Source organism: Equus asinus, chromosome 2 (assembly GCF_041296235.1).
Source record: "Equus asinus isolate D_3611 breed Donkey chromosome 2, EquAss-T2T_v2, whole genome shotgun sequence".
In the NCBI taxonomy this organism is placed as follows: domain Eukaryota; kingdom Metazoa; phylum Chordata; class Mammalia; order Perissodactyla; family Equidae; genus Equus; species Equus asinus.
Genome location: NC_091791.1, coordinates 37,753,929 through 37,767,361, shown reverse-complemented (window position 1 = coordinate 37,767,361; position 13,433 = coordinate 37,753,929). Strand labels below are relative to the sequence as shown.

Sequence of the window (13,433 nt, the reverse complement as noted above, 5' to 3'; positions counted from 1 at the left end):
AACTGGAAGATCTCCCTTCTGCAGTGTTGTATCTACCACACTCACCTGTGAGCCTGGATGATCCATTTCATTTTCTTATCTGTAAAATGATGGGAGCAGACAACTGCTCTCTGAGTTACCTTCTCATTTTAGATTTCTGTGATTTTTTTTTTGGTCTGGCATATTCAGTTTTTGCCAAATGTTTTTACAAATAAATTTCCTAATTTTATTATTGGTTTTTACCAATAAATTGCCTAATTTTATGAATAAAGCTATTTAACTTGACTCATTTAGATCCAGCTTTTTTTAGTTAATAATAATGGAAATTTTATGATGACTATAAAATATAGTGTATTATGTTATGGAGATGAAGATGACAGTTAATTTCATATTCTTATATTGGCTCTTTAATAATGAATCAAGATTGTGCATATACTTTGAGATGAACTGTAGAAAAAACTAACTTTTTACACATGCATGAATAAAGATTGAAAGGAAGCAAGAAAACTGTGTTAGGATAGTGGATGTAGGTAATTTTTTAAAATTGTTTATAAATGGATTATTAATTTATGAATAAATGGCATCTGTTAAAAATTGGCACCCAATTTCCATTTCATATATGGTAAAAATATATCCATAAAAAAGTTTAACTCCTTTTTTATTCAGTTGTTTGTATACCATTTGTATGTCTACACGGTGTGTTTTCAGGAAGAATAAACAGGAAAGCAAAGAGAAACAGCTAGATATGTTTCTTAATTTAAACACAGTATCTGTGAATATAGGACAAAAAATACAGAAAGTAAGCAAAATATTTAACAATGGGGCCTTCAATATGGTGTTAATAAAGGCAGTAATTTTCCATGACCATGTTAATGACTACCCCACTGTTTCTCTAGAGAGGGGCTCCATGACTGAAAGCGTCAGAATTGTCCAGCAACAAGAACAGCCATCTTCTCCACACAGTCTTGTCAAAATCACACTCGAGGGTTTTAGTTGAGACTAGAGGAAAAGCAAGCATAACCTTGAATTATCAACCATATCTCTTTTCCTTCTGCTTAAGTCACACTCAAATGTGCTCTTAAATAAGATCCAGGTATTCAAACTGTGTGTAAAAACAGTATTCTTTATCTCCATATGCTCTTCATTTCATTATAGGTTTACGAAATCATAAAAAAAGTTGAACTATGTGGGTAGTTAATATTATTTTAGAGATGGCATATTACAGTTAAGAATGTAAGTATGGATAAACAAAAAAAATTCTCCAAAGAAATAGGGGTTTGAAAATACAAAGGCTGGGAATAAAATGCCTACAGTTCTGAATAAAGCAGATCTGAGTATGTAACTTCATGACCTGTTGACTTTGTATTTTGTCATTAAAAATTTAATCTTTGAAGGAAGATATTAAGTCCCTTCCCTTGGATTCACCTACCAGTCCCTAGAGTTCTTTAAAAACATCACAAATCTCCCAATTATAATTTTCAGCATCCAAAATTTTTATTAATACTTGAAACAAATGATGACAGTCATCAAATCTGTGTCAGCCTAGATTTGTTTAAAATTTTCTGGTTTTAATGGAATGGAAAATTTATTAGGTAAAGTATGTAAGATCATTCTAACCATGCTGTTCTTTATCTTTTCTTCTAATAAGTTAAAACTTTAATTTTTTCATAAAATCTGAAAAACAATTTTTAAAGATTGGGTTAATTTCTCTATTTTTAAATCTTTATTCATGGAAAACATGAGTTATAATGTAGGAAAATCTTTCTTCTCAGCTTTTTCTTAGGAGAGGAGGGCACTGAAAGTGAAGTGTAAAAACCACTTCACAGGTATAGACTGTATTTTTATGTTTAAAAGATGAATCTTAAAACAGATTTTTTAAGAATATAAATTGAAAATGAGAAATACTACAAATTCATAAATGGTGATGTTGCAGATAGCAGTGAATTAGCATGGAATCTGTGCTTTTAGCTTCCTGCATAAGAATAGAACGCAGAGTTTGAAGAATAGACCTCTGTGGTTTGAACTGGGTATTTTCCTCTTACATGACCTTTTCCAGTGAATTCTTCTAAGCCTTTTAGATGGTAGAAATCATTAGCAAGCATTTTGTGCCCTGAAAAATACATCTCTAATGTTATGTTTATTTCACAATCTGAAAGATTTTGTAAATGTAAATGAACTATAGTAGATCGACGTAACTATTTGGGATACTATTTGATTTAAAAACGTAGATAACAGATTTCTCTTTTCAGGAGTTGGCCCATGGATTAAGTGAACTCCTGTCATACGAAGGCAATGTTGAAGAAGATTTCTATTCAACATTCCAGGTACTATTAAGGGCAAATAGCTTTCTGTTAACTATGTGTTTCATATCTATAAAATGCCATTTGTTATTAAATACCTATCATTAGAAAAGATGAACAAGATTAATCGACACATACCATCCCCTATCTTAAAGGATCTTAACCTCATAAAGGAGGGACACATGTAGATGAGCAGTCAGTGAAAGTGCTTAAAGAAATTCACCAAGGATAAAGGACTCTTGATAGGCAGCTGGCATATTCCCTTGACTCTGTTGCTTTCTCAGAGCTTTCAGCTTCTAAAAATAAGCCTCTCCTGTAGCTTTAGTACAAGAAGTTAGGAGCAGAAACTAATGGATCAGACCAGAGCTCTCTCATTTCCACTCCCCTAACAATAATTGGGAGAGGAAAATTATAGCAATCCATGTAGCTCCGAAGACCTGAGTATTACCTAAAGGGCCACACAGTTTTACGAACATCAGTATTTAAGTGTATTCAACAGAGAGAGTTAAGTTAAGGCCCCACTTTTTTACCCCATAATCCCTCATGATACCTCATTCTTAACACAGATATCACAAGAGCTTAGCTTTTCTGTCATTTGTGTATTTAGAAGGGGGAAAAACCGTTCTCTTTAAATTTTACAAACCTGTTCATTGAACCCTGTTGTTATATCAACCATACCACTAAATATGCTTGTTGGAATCTCCCATCAGGTTTTTCAAGAAGAATTTGGAATAATTAAGTCCTATAATTTAAAGCCAGGTGGTGATAAGATTCCAGTTACCAATCAAAATAGGAAAGGTAAGTTGGATGCCATTTCTTAATTAAAATGCATTAATGTTTACTGTTTACTTTTACTAATTAACAAATGTAAAATTGCTTTCCAGAATATGTACAGCTTTATATTGACTTCCTTCTCAACAAATCCATCTATAAGCAGTTTGCTGCATTTTATTATGGATTTCATAGTGTGTGTGCTTCAAATGCCCTAATGGTGAGTTTAAAACTTTATGCTTTCAATGACATTTTGTAAAACTATAATATTGACAAATAGTTCCATAAATATTTTTGCAGATGAGCTTTTAAAATAGAAAATGTTTTCTACTTTTTAAAGATAGAGCCAGAAATAAAACTAGTTCTCCCATTTCAGCCTTGATTCTCTAAAGGGAAAGGAGGCCAGTCAACTCCATTTTTCTCCCCTTGTACTATGCCTTTCAGGGCTTTAAAAAATTTCCCAAGCAGGGTGGATGACGAGATCCTGGAGACTAAAGGTCTTAATACTGAGGGACAAAGCACAGAAAAAAGTTAACAGGGAAGCTCCAGGGCAAAAGCCATACGTCTTACTGATTAAGGCACATATTCGTAACTGCTTCCTGCTGCTTCAAGGGTCCCTCAGCAACTCTGAGTTGCCTTTTACCCATAGGAAGTGGTTTGTCTCCGGAGTCATGATGGTCGCCGGTTGGTTTGACTTACCTTAGCTGTGTGAATATGGGTCAGCTCCTATGTAGAACACCATGTGGGAAATAGCCTAAGGAAAAAAGCATCGTTTTCTAAAGAACTGGTGCTCCTCACCCCAGCTAATCCATCATGCCACTGGTATCTCCCCTCAGTTTTATTATGAGGGTTGGGTCTTTTGTTTGAATTATTTTTCATAGGAGAGAGCTTGTTTTAGAGGAAGCTTTGTCACCTGTTTGTTGTTAAAAGTACCTGTGAAAACAGGGCACTTAGTTGAGCTCTAATTTAGAGTTTGTCTGTGACGCATTGGTAGTTGTGTGGGTGGAGGGAGGGAAAATAAGAGTTAAATGGCATAGCCTGGTCTCTATTTTTAAGTTTTAATCTCTTTAGGTGGGAGACAATCTAAGTAGCTGAAAACACAAGACAAACTACAACCAAGTCCCCAAACTCTGCAGTGCACACGGGAGGCGTCATGGGATATTGGAGGGAGGCAGGCAGATCAGTGAATGCGGGAGTAGCTAAGAGAGTTTCAGGCTGGGTTTTGGGGAAGAGTTCTAATTTGGATTCAGCTTGGTCATTTGCTTGTTTTTCTAGCAAACTGCTAATTACTATTTGCAAAAAGGGGGACCTAATAGGTTTGAAAAGACTTAGGAACTTTCAGAAGCAAAAATATCTTACCTGAGTAGGAAAAATATAAATGGAGAAGATTTTTCCTTAGCAAAAAATGGTTTGATTTGCCAAAAGAGAAGTCATGATTTTTGTAATTTGATTCAGTGAAAACAGTTCTAATTTCACTTCTTTTTAAGTCATCACTTTTTATGATCATTTTTGATAAAAACTTATTGGCAGCTGCTTCGTCCAGAAGAGGTTGAAATTCTGGTCTGTGGAAGTCCTGAACTGGATATGCACGCTCTGCAGAGAAGTACGCAGTATGACGGCTATGCGAAAACTGACTTGACTATAAGGTGAGCTCTTTATACTTCTGACAGTGAGGTTGCACATGAGAGAATGAAAGAGGAGGTGGTTCATTTATGTGTATAACTAACAATCTTTGCATCAAGTAAGTCCGTTGAAACATTGTAGAGTCCCAAACTGCCTTATTTTATCTCTAGAAAGTAATGTGAGAAAATTAAATACGAAATCACTTACCAGTCCCCTTGGGAGAAAGTGATAAGATTCTACAAAAGTATAGAGATTTTACTTTTCTAAAAATGACTTTGGTTCTAGAATTTCAGGGATGCTATAAATCGCATTTTAAGAACACCGTGTTGAAAAAATAAGACTTGTAAATTTTATAGGAGAAAATGGCTTTTGTACTATCCACTGTTGGACTTCTTTTATAGTTTTTTTGAAATGTTATTTTTATAATAATATTAGTCAAAAATCTAATTCATATTTAGAAGCTTGTCATTCCTTAATTTCACATTAAGTGTATTATGTATGTTTAAGGGAAGTTTTTTCCTTAGAGCTTACTTTATATTACTTTATTCTGATCTGCAGGATTTTTGTCAAGACCTTTTATATAAATTTCCTTTGGTGTTCTCTAGATACTTTTGGGATGTTGTGCTTGGATTTCCTCTTGATCTTCAAAAGAAGTTGCTACATTTTACGACAGGAAGTGACAGAGTCCCTGTAGGAGGAATGGCTGATTTGAACTTCAAAATCTCAAAGAATGAAACTTCTACTAACTGGTAAATTTCTAGATTATAATTTTATTTTTAATCTATAAGTTTTGCTAATAATATGTTTGGAATTAGAGGATTATTTCAGTCTGATGTCATTTTCACAGAAAAATCTTGGGAGTAAATATGACCTTGAACTGAGAGAGACTGTGGCTTAAGGTTCTCTATCAGTTTTTGAGACACACCACCACTAACTGATGATGACTCCTTTCCATCAACTTTTTACTTTAAGTGAACTGCTTTGTAGTCTCTTTTAGAATCTAGCTTACTTTTAGTAGTAGATTATCTAACTTTAATTTTTATTTAAAAGTGTTTTTATTAAAATTATTAAGGTGGGTTTTTGGGGGGAGGGTGGCCATTATAGTTAGTGCTAGAAATCCACTAGTACTAGTCCTTTATTTTTAATATAGTGCTCTTTGCATATGAAAGTAATGATGACAGCTTTAAATTATTTTCTAATAGTGTTGATGGGTTAATGCTGATCTACTTCTTTTCCAAATACCTTATAATTTGAGTAGACACTACTTTGATTATAATCATTTTTCTCCTGCCCCTTATTTCCCCTGAGTTCTGTCAGTTCTTCCTTTCATTTTAGACTTGGACTCTATTCTTTCCTTTCCCACTTCCACCTCCCTGGTATAGTTACTTTTTGTCTAATTCCTAGCTTATTTAAATAGCCTCCTTCCTGGTCTACCTGCTCAGATTTTTTTCCTTTTTAATTATTTTATCCTCTTAAATTCATTTTCCTTAACACTGCTTTGCTCATGATATTTCCCTGGGCCATAATAGCTTTATTGCTCTCCATCAGTTTCAGTTCTAGAATATGGATCCTGTCAAATAAAGCTTTACAGTCTTCTCCCCCAAATTACCTATCAATTTTCACTTCTTCCCACACTTTGGTCGACAGGCTCTATTTTGTTATTCCTTAGACTTTTTTTTTTTTTGCTGAGGAAGATTAGCCTGAGCTAACATCTGTTGCCATTCCTGCTCTTTTTTTGCTTGAGGAAGATTATCCCTGAGCTAACATCTCTGTTAGTCTTCCTCCACTTTATATGTGGGTCACCACCACAGCACGGCTGACGAGTGATGTAGGCCCATACCCAGGATCCCAACCCACAAACCCAGGCTGCCAAAGCAGAGTGTGCCAAACTTAACCACTATGGTACAGGGTTGCCCCTCATTACACACACTTTGTGCCTTCCTTTCTCCATACTTTTAAGTGGTTGTCTTTACATGTGACATTTGCTTGCTACCTCTCTACTCATGAAAATTCTACCCCTCTTAAAGACCCAGTTTCACGTTGACTTCCTCTGTTAAGCCAGTCATCATTTCTTCAATGAGCCCCTCAAATATTTTATAGAAGTCTTATGTCACTTATCGTTTTGCACCTTTGTCTTAGTCATTTAGCCCTTCAAGGCAGAGGCCATGCCTTATGCATCTTTGTATTCTTCATGTAGCCACACACATATTAGGTGCCCAGTAAATGTTTCTTGAATGAATGCTTAAGTCACCATCAAGATTATATTTAAAACATAAAACAAATATTTACATATGTATATAAAGTTAAGAAATTTCTGAACAAGATTTACAATTAAAGACCTGAAATGAAAAAAGTTCAAGATAAGCCTTTTAATGTTATAAATTTATTATCTTAACAGAAATTAATTTTTCAGAATATTTCATGGTAACAAAAATATTGTCAATTTAAAAAGAGTAATCTGAGTAATGTATTTAATACAAGGGTGACATTATATCTAAACTTTTCCTACTATTATTATTTCAAGGATTCTTTTTTAAGCTCACGTGGCTTAGGCATGAGTCTTAAACAAGTCTAGGACTTCAAGTGGGAAGTTCACATATGTTAATATGGGCGACCATGAGAGACGTGGCACTTCACCATTGTAGATCCATAAGTGTCTGTTCAATGGAGGCATTAATGAGTCATGTCTTAGCATAGCAAAATAGATTTGAATTGTGTGTGTTTGACAGTTTCTTAGCGGTCATTCTGTGTGTGTTTTAAAACTCAGTATCTGTAAAAAAAACTTTTTTCCCCAGGTTGCCTATTGCCCACACCTGCTTCAATCAACTCTGCCTTCCCCCCTACAAGAGCAAGAAGGACCTGAAACAGAAATTGATCATTGGAATTTCAAACTCAGAAGGTTTTGGACTTGAATAACCTAGAAGACTTGAAATATATTTTATATGTAGCATTTACTTCCCTCTTTTTGTGCCTTTAACCTTTTCATGTTTCTGTCTCAAAACACCTTGACAAAGCTCACCAACTTTAAAATACTGATTTTTTTTTAAATCAAATATCAAGTATGTTCAGTGGAGGAGGCTTGATTTTCTAAAAACACAGAAATTGCTTGAATGAGGAAAAGACCAGATGGCAGAGACAGGTGTGGGTCCAGTCCCTCTTTTTTATAGCACTTTATCATTCTCCATAAGTAGTTTGTCACAGCTGTGTCACTGGGAAAGCAGAAGACAGTGAAGAATGCATCGATGACGTGGTGGAACCCAGGGGCAGATTGTGTGCTGCTAGCACACAGTAGCAACACCGAGAGGAGCTCCATTACCGTTAATCTGAGGCCTAGAGCCATATTTTCACATAGAAGTGTAAACAACAGTACAATTGCAGATGCAGTTTACAGGGTTTTTTGATATACTGGCTTTGGTCCTATAAGATTCTTTTCCACTGTTGCTGAAAAGCATGTAAATAACTACATAATAGCCTGAGAATAATGGGATTTTGATAGTGCCATTTATTGCTAAAGATTTATTTTTACAAAGTAATTTCAGGGTTTTAGATGTGTATACAGCTTTTACAAATCAATAAAGATGATTGTACAAGAGTGTAACTATTTTCAGACTAATTGGATTCAAGGTTATATTCTTTTAAGTATTATTGTTAGTCTGCATGCACATTGGCAGTAAACTAGTTACTTTGAGTACGCTGTAATATTTGTATAATGATAATTTCTTCTTAAGGGTCAGGATATTAGAAAGGAAATCAGATCTAACTGATCATTGCTAAATTAAGTCAATTACAAGCACAAAAGAAAAGAACTGTTTTTATATATACTTTGATCGATGTACAAGGCTTATTTCTAGTATTTTTTGATCACCAGTTGTACTGAAACACTAATTTTTGGAAAAGGTAGGATAAGATATTTGACAAAAGTGAAAACAATGTAACATTTGTGTCAAAATGATGTAACTTGGTGTAAAAGTAAAGTTCAACATTTTGGCCAAAATATTTGTTTTTCACTGGATCCTGAATATAGTAAATTCAAAAGTACCCTTTTTGGAATTTCTAATAAAGTAGCATGTAAAAAGAAACTGCATTTTAAGTCAGATAGTAAATGGTTTTCTTTTTAATTTATAGCAAATGAAGCAGTTTTATTAGCATGTTATAAGTATCTCCAAATCGACTTCTCTATTATACTTTGATAGCTTTCCTTCAGAAAACTCTGAAGATATATTTGCAATAATAACGAAGCCAGCATTTAATACCAGCATATGGTTCACATGCAAATAATACTTTCCCCTGATTTTTTCTGAGTTATGTTGTTTTCTCTTGCTCTGCGTCCTGCACCCAACCAGCAGAATTCTTCCAGGGTGGAGGAATCATCAGCTCGTTCTCCTGCAGTTCTGAAGCAACCCGCGAATCTTTGAGGAAAAGGAGGTACTTAGTTTACTGTTCTCTTTGAGGCAGAAGCGACTCTGCTTTTCTGTTTGGACATACTATTTAAAGGATTTTTCTTCTTCAAAATCTTGGCAAGCCTCAGACAGTTAAAAGCTTGTTGGTTTTGTTTGCTCTGTTTTTAATCCACATGCAAATAAAACTGCTTCTCTCTTACACTGCTTGAACTCGAAAGTGAGATTTTGAATGTAGGTTACTACTAACTAATAAGCACAAAAGAATCATGTATAAGAAGCCAGGTTTCAGTGTTTTAAATAAAATGTAAACAAAGTTTTTTTGATTCAGATGGAAAAATTGTGTTGGCTGGTCTGCATGTTTAACGATGTGCTTGTTTCTCGATAGCTATGTCACTTTTAAATAAGAAGTACACAAGCAAGCCAAATTTTTAAATGACAAAGTCCATAGATAACTGGAAAATTTTTGTTGTCTGTTGTTAAGTTGAAATTTATAACCATTTATCACTAAATTGCACATTGCCTTTATTTATTTATGCTCTGTTTTTGGTTTACAGTGTAATAATACCTCATTTTTTTAAAAAAACCACTACTGTTATATTTCGTTAATTTAAACAGCTAAAACATTCATGTAGTTGCTTTTTTTTATATAATCTGTTAATGAATTCTTGATTTTTGTATCTGCCACAGTAAATTAAAGCATTGCACAGTATTTATCAGTATTTACAAAATGTCCTGTCCTTTTTTAGTCTTTGCTTAATCATATTTTTGTCTGTATGATCAGAAGTTTTTAACAGTCCCTCTTTTTTGTACAAATCTGTATTATATTAAGTTGTTAATTCTGGATAAAACTTTTCAAATATTAAAGTTATACAATCAGCAAGGCTTCAGTTCATTTTTTGAACATTAGACAATTAAAACTGTAACTTTAAAATATCTTATAAATGCAAACTATTCTCCTTATTACACGCTCAAACTAGTGCTTTAATTGCTAATTTAATTGCTAATGTAGCTTCAAAAGATGTGTGTTATTATTGACACCAACTATAACCAACTTCTTTAAGCATTATTTTCAGTATGAAACTGTGTATATCCAGTGTCTAGATGATCACACAGCTATTCTGCCAAATGAATGTTATAATGCCAGGAAACGAACTAAGTATGACATTTCATTGGCCACAGATAGACAACTTTAGATCTTAAGTATTTCTTGCCAAAACCATTAGTTTGACCTTTTTTTCCCCTTGCCCACATTTCCTATGCTTAAGGAGAGGAGAGATTATGAGAATGTAGGAGAGAATGTCATGGGTGATTAATGGAAAAGGATAGGTAGCTGGGTGGAAAAAAGACTAGGGCTGGTTGTCACAGGGGAGGGTACAAGATCAGTTTGCCCAGATGGCCGCCCAGCGTTTAGTCCAGGGCAGTGGTTAAGAACTGGGCTTTGGAGCCGGACTGCCGGGTTTGAGATTACTGTTCACTAGCTGTGATTCCATGGGCAAGTTACTTAATCTCCCTGTGCCTCGATTATAAAGTGAAACTAATTTGTAAAATGGAAACAAACTTACCTATCTCTCAGATAGGGTTGTAGGGAGGATTAAGTGAATTCATACATGTAGAGCACTCAGTGCCTGGCATATGGTAAGCAATATAATGCGAGAGGAATCCCGGTGCGAATGTGATGACATCTTACCACCACTGCTCCCGAAGCCTCTGGAGGTTTGTGACCGTCAGACATTGGGTGCAACCACAGGTTAAAGAACGCAAAGTGCTCCTGAGGCATTAAAATTGTGTTAGGAGAATCTTAATCCAGAAACAGTGTTTTAGAATTTATTATAGCTGTATCACTAGGCAAGGGTTTTTAATATTACTTTACAGATGTGTAACATGATGTAATCTTAAAACAGAAAAATCAGTGGGCAGTTTATTTTAATGACATACTTCAAATATAGAGACAAATTTCAGAGATTAATACAGTAAAACACCATGTCCCTACACTCAGAGCTAACAGGTGTTAACATTTTGCCAGGCTTTTTTAAAAGTAAAAATTACAGATGAGTTGAAGCTCCTTTTTGTGCCCTTCCCCAGTCCCAGTCGACTCTCCTTTCCCCATTACACCGCAGCTGGTGTGAACCCTTCCCACGCTGTCTTACGTTTGTATTATACATGTGGCTAACTGCAAACACTGTAGTATCATTCTAGTTGCATCAGAATCCCATACTCTGCCTATCTTTACACAACTTTTTACACTCACTATTGTCTTTTCTAGATTTATCCCTGATTATACATTTAGGTGTAACTCATCCATTATAGTGGCAGAACAGATCCTATTAAATGAATATACCGCAGTTCGGTGATCCATCCTCCCACGGACTAGCATTTAGATGTCTCCTCCGAGGTAATCCAGGCTACGATGAGCATCTTGCCTGTGTTGAGCATGCATGCACAGGTCTCCCAATTAACGGCTCTGACATGGAGTGGCTGGATCACAGAGGGCACATCTTCAGCTTTACCGGATGCTGTTCAGTTGCTCTCCAGAGCGATGGTTCCAGCATTAATTTCCACCACATTAGGAGAGTTGTCATTTCTCCACATTCTCAACACTCGGTTTTACCTGACCTTTTTTTGGCTAATCTGACCAGTGTGTTTTAACTTTCATTTGCATAATTGCTAGTGACGTTGAGTACCTTTTTGTACATTTACAGGCCATTCAGATTTCTTATGGGAATGGCCAGTTCAATATTCTTTGCCTAATTTTTTTCTGTTTTTCTCATTTGTTTTTAGGAGTTACTTTATTCTAGATGTTGATCATTTGTTAACAGGAGGTACATTCCTTCAGTTTGAATCCCACATCTGCCAATGACTGACTTTGAACAAATTGCTTAAGATCTCTTCACCTCAGGTTACCCATCTGTAAAATAAAGAAATAATAATACATAGCTCATAGGGTTGTTAAGCCTATGTGTAATTATATATGCGTGTGAGTATATATACTTACATGTATATATGTATATATCTTACATCTAAATAATGTAATATGTAAGTTAAATAAGTTTATAAGTATGTGTGTATATAGATGTATTAGGAACATACATATATACTAATACATGAAACATACAAACTTATTTAACTTATGTATGTATATAAATGAATAAGTACTTAGATTTATGCCTGACCCATAATAAGTGTTATGTGTTTGGTGTTATTACTATTACTGTTACTGTTATTATAGCTCATGCATTGCAAATATCTTCTAGTATGTGGCCTGACTTTTATCATTTATAAATATGAAATTTTTAATTTTAATTTAGCCTGTAAAACATTATTTTATATAGTTGATGTTGTTTAGATTCAACCACTTTTTGTTTGCCATTCCACCCTCTGTTGTTCACACCTACCTCTGGGATCAAGTTTCTTCCTCCTAAAGCACTTCTGTGAGAAAGTCTTTTAATGAGGGTTGTTGGTAGTAAATTTTTTCATTTGACTGAAAATGACTTTATTTCACCTTTATTCTTGAAAGACAGATTCATTAAGCATGCATTTCTAAGTTGATGGTTATTTTTGTCTTAGGACTTTTAGTATATTAATCCACTGCCTTTGGGTTTCATTGTTGATAGGAAGTTAGCTATCAGTGTAATTGTCATTTCTTGGTTGATAATCTCTCTGTTTTCTCTGGCTACTTTTAAGATATTTCTTTTCTCATGAAACTGCAGAACATCAAAGATAATGTGTATAGTGTATATTTTTTTTATCCCACTTAGGATTCATGGTTCTTGAATCTATGGAGTTGTATCTTTCAATTCTAGAAAATTCTTCAGTCATTTCCTCTTTGAATATTGCTCTTCCCTGTTCTCTCTAATCTCTCCTGTTAAACACATGTTGGACCATCTCATTCAACCTTTCCATCTCCCTCTGTGCCTCATCTATTGTTTAACCAATCTACTGAGGTTTTTTTGTAATTTCAATAGCTATATTTTTTATTTCTAGAAATTCCTTGGTTCCTTTTCAAGTCCACCTGCTCTTTTTTCAAACTGTTCTTTCTTTCATATGGTTTTATTTCTTTAATCATTTTCAGCATACTTGTTTGATGTTCTCTTTTAGATTGCTCTCCTCTCTTCAGTTCTTGAAGCACTAATTCTTGTTTTTGTTCGTCTACTGGCTCTCATAGTGATTTGTTTCCTTGTGTGATTTGTAATTTTGTATTTTTGCATTTTTTATTTAATTTTGTTTCCTGAATAGTGCAACTTCCCTAGCAGAGTAGTTTCATGTTGTTCTCAACCAAGGCCGTGTAGGTTTCCCCCGCCCATATTTATGTTACCTTCCACTTGTGTAAATTTGGACCCCCACACCTACAGTGGCATAGGTT

At 34.6% G+C, this 13,433-nt stretch overlaps 1 protein-coding gene across 2 annotated transcripts in view; it reads left to right on the top strand.

Annotated features, from left to right (window-relative positions):
* HECTD2 (HECT domain E3 ubiquitin protein ligase 2) overlaps window positions 1-9,953 on the top strand; it is a 79,167-nt gene extending 69,214 nt beyond the window's left edge. For both annotated transcript variants that reach the window (XR_011494995.1, XM_014839424.3), the window contains exons 16-21: window positions 2,229-2,303; window positions 2,990-3,077; window positions 3,164-3,270; window positions 4,581-4,696; window positions 5,279-5,422; window positions 7,469-9,953. Coding sequence is in view for 1 of the 2 variants with exons in the window: in XM_014839424.3 (XP_014694910.1) it covers window positions 2,229-2,303; window positions 2,990-3,077; window positions 3,164-3,270; window positions 4,581-4,696; window positions 5,279-5,422; window positions 7,469-7,589 (651 nt within the window). In the remaining variant the exon portion in view is untranslated. The remainder of the gene's footprint in view (window positions 1-2,228; window positions 2,304-2,989; window positions 3,078-3,163; window positions 3,271-4,580; window positions 4,697-5,278; window positions 5,423-7,468) is intronic.
* Window positions 9,954-13,433: the final 3,480 nt, after the last annotated feature.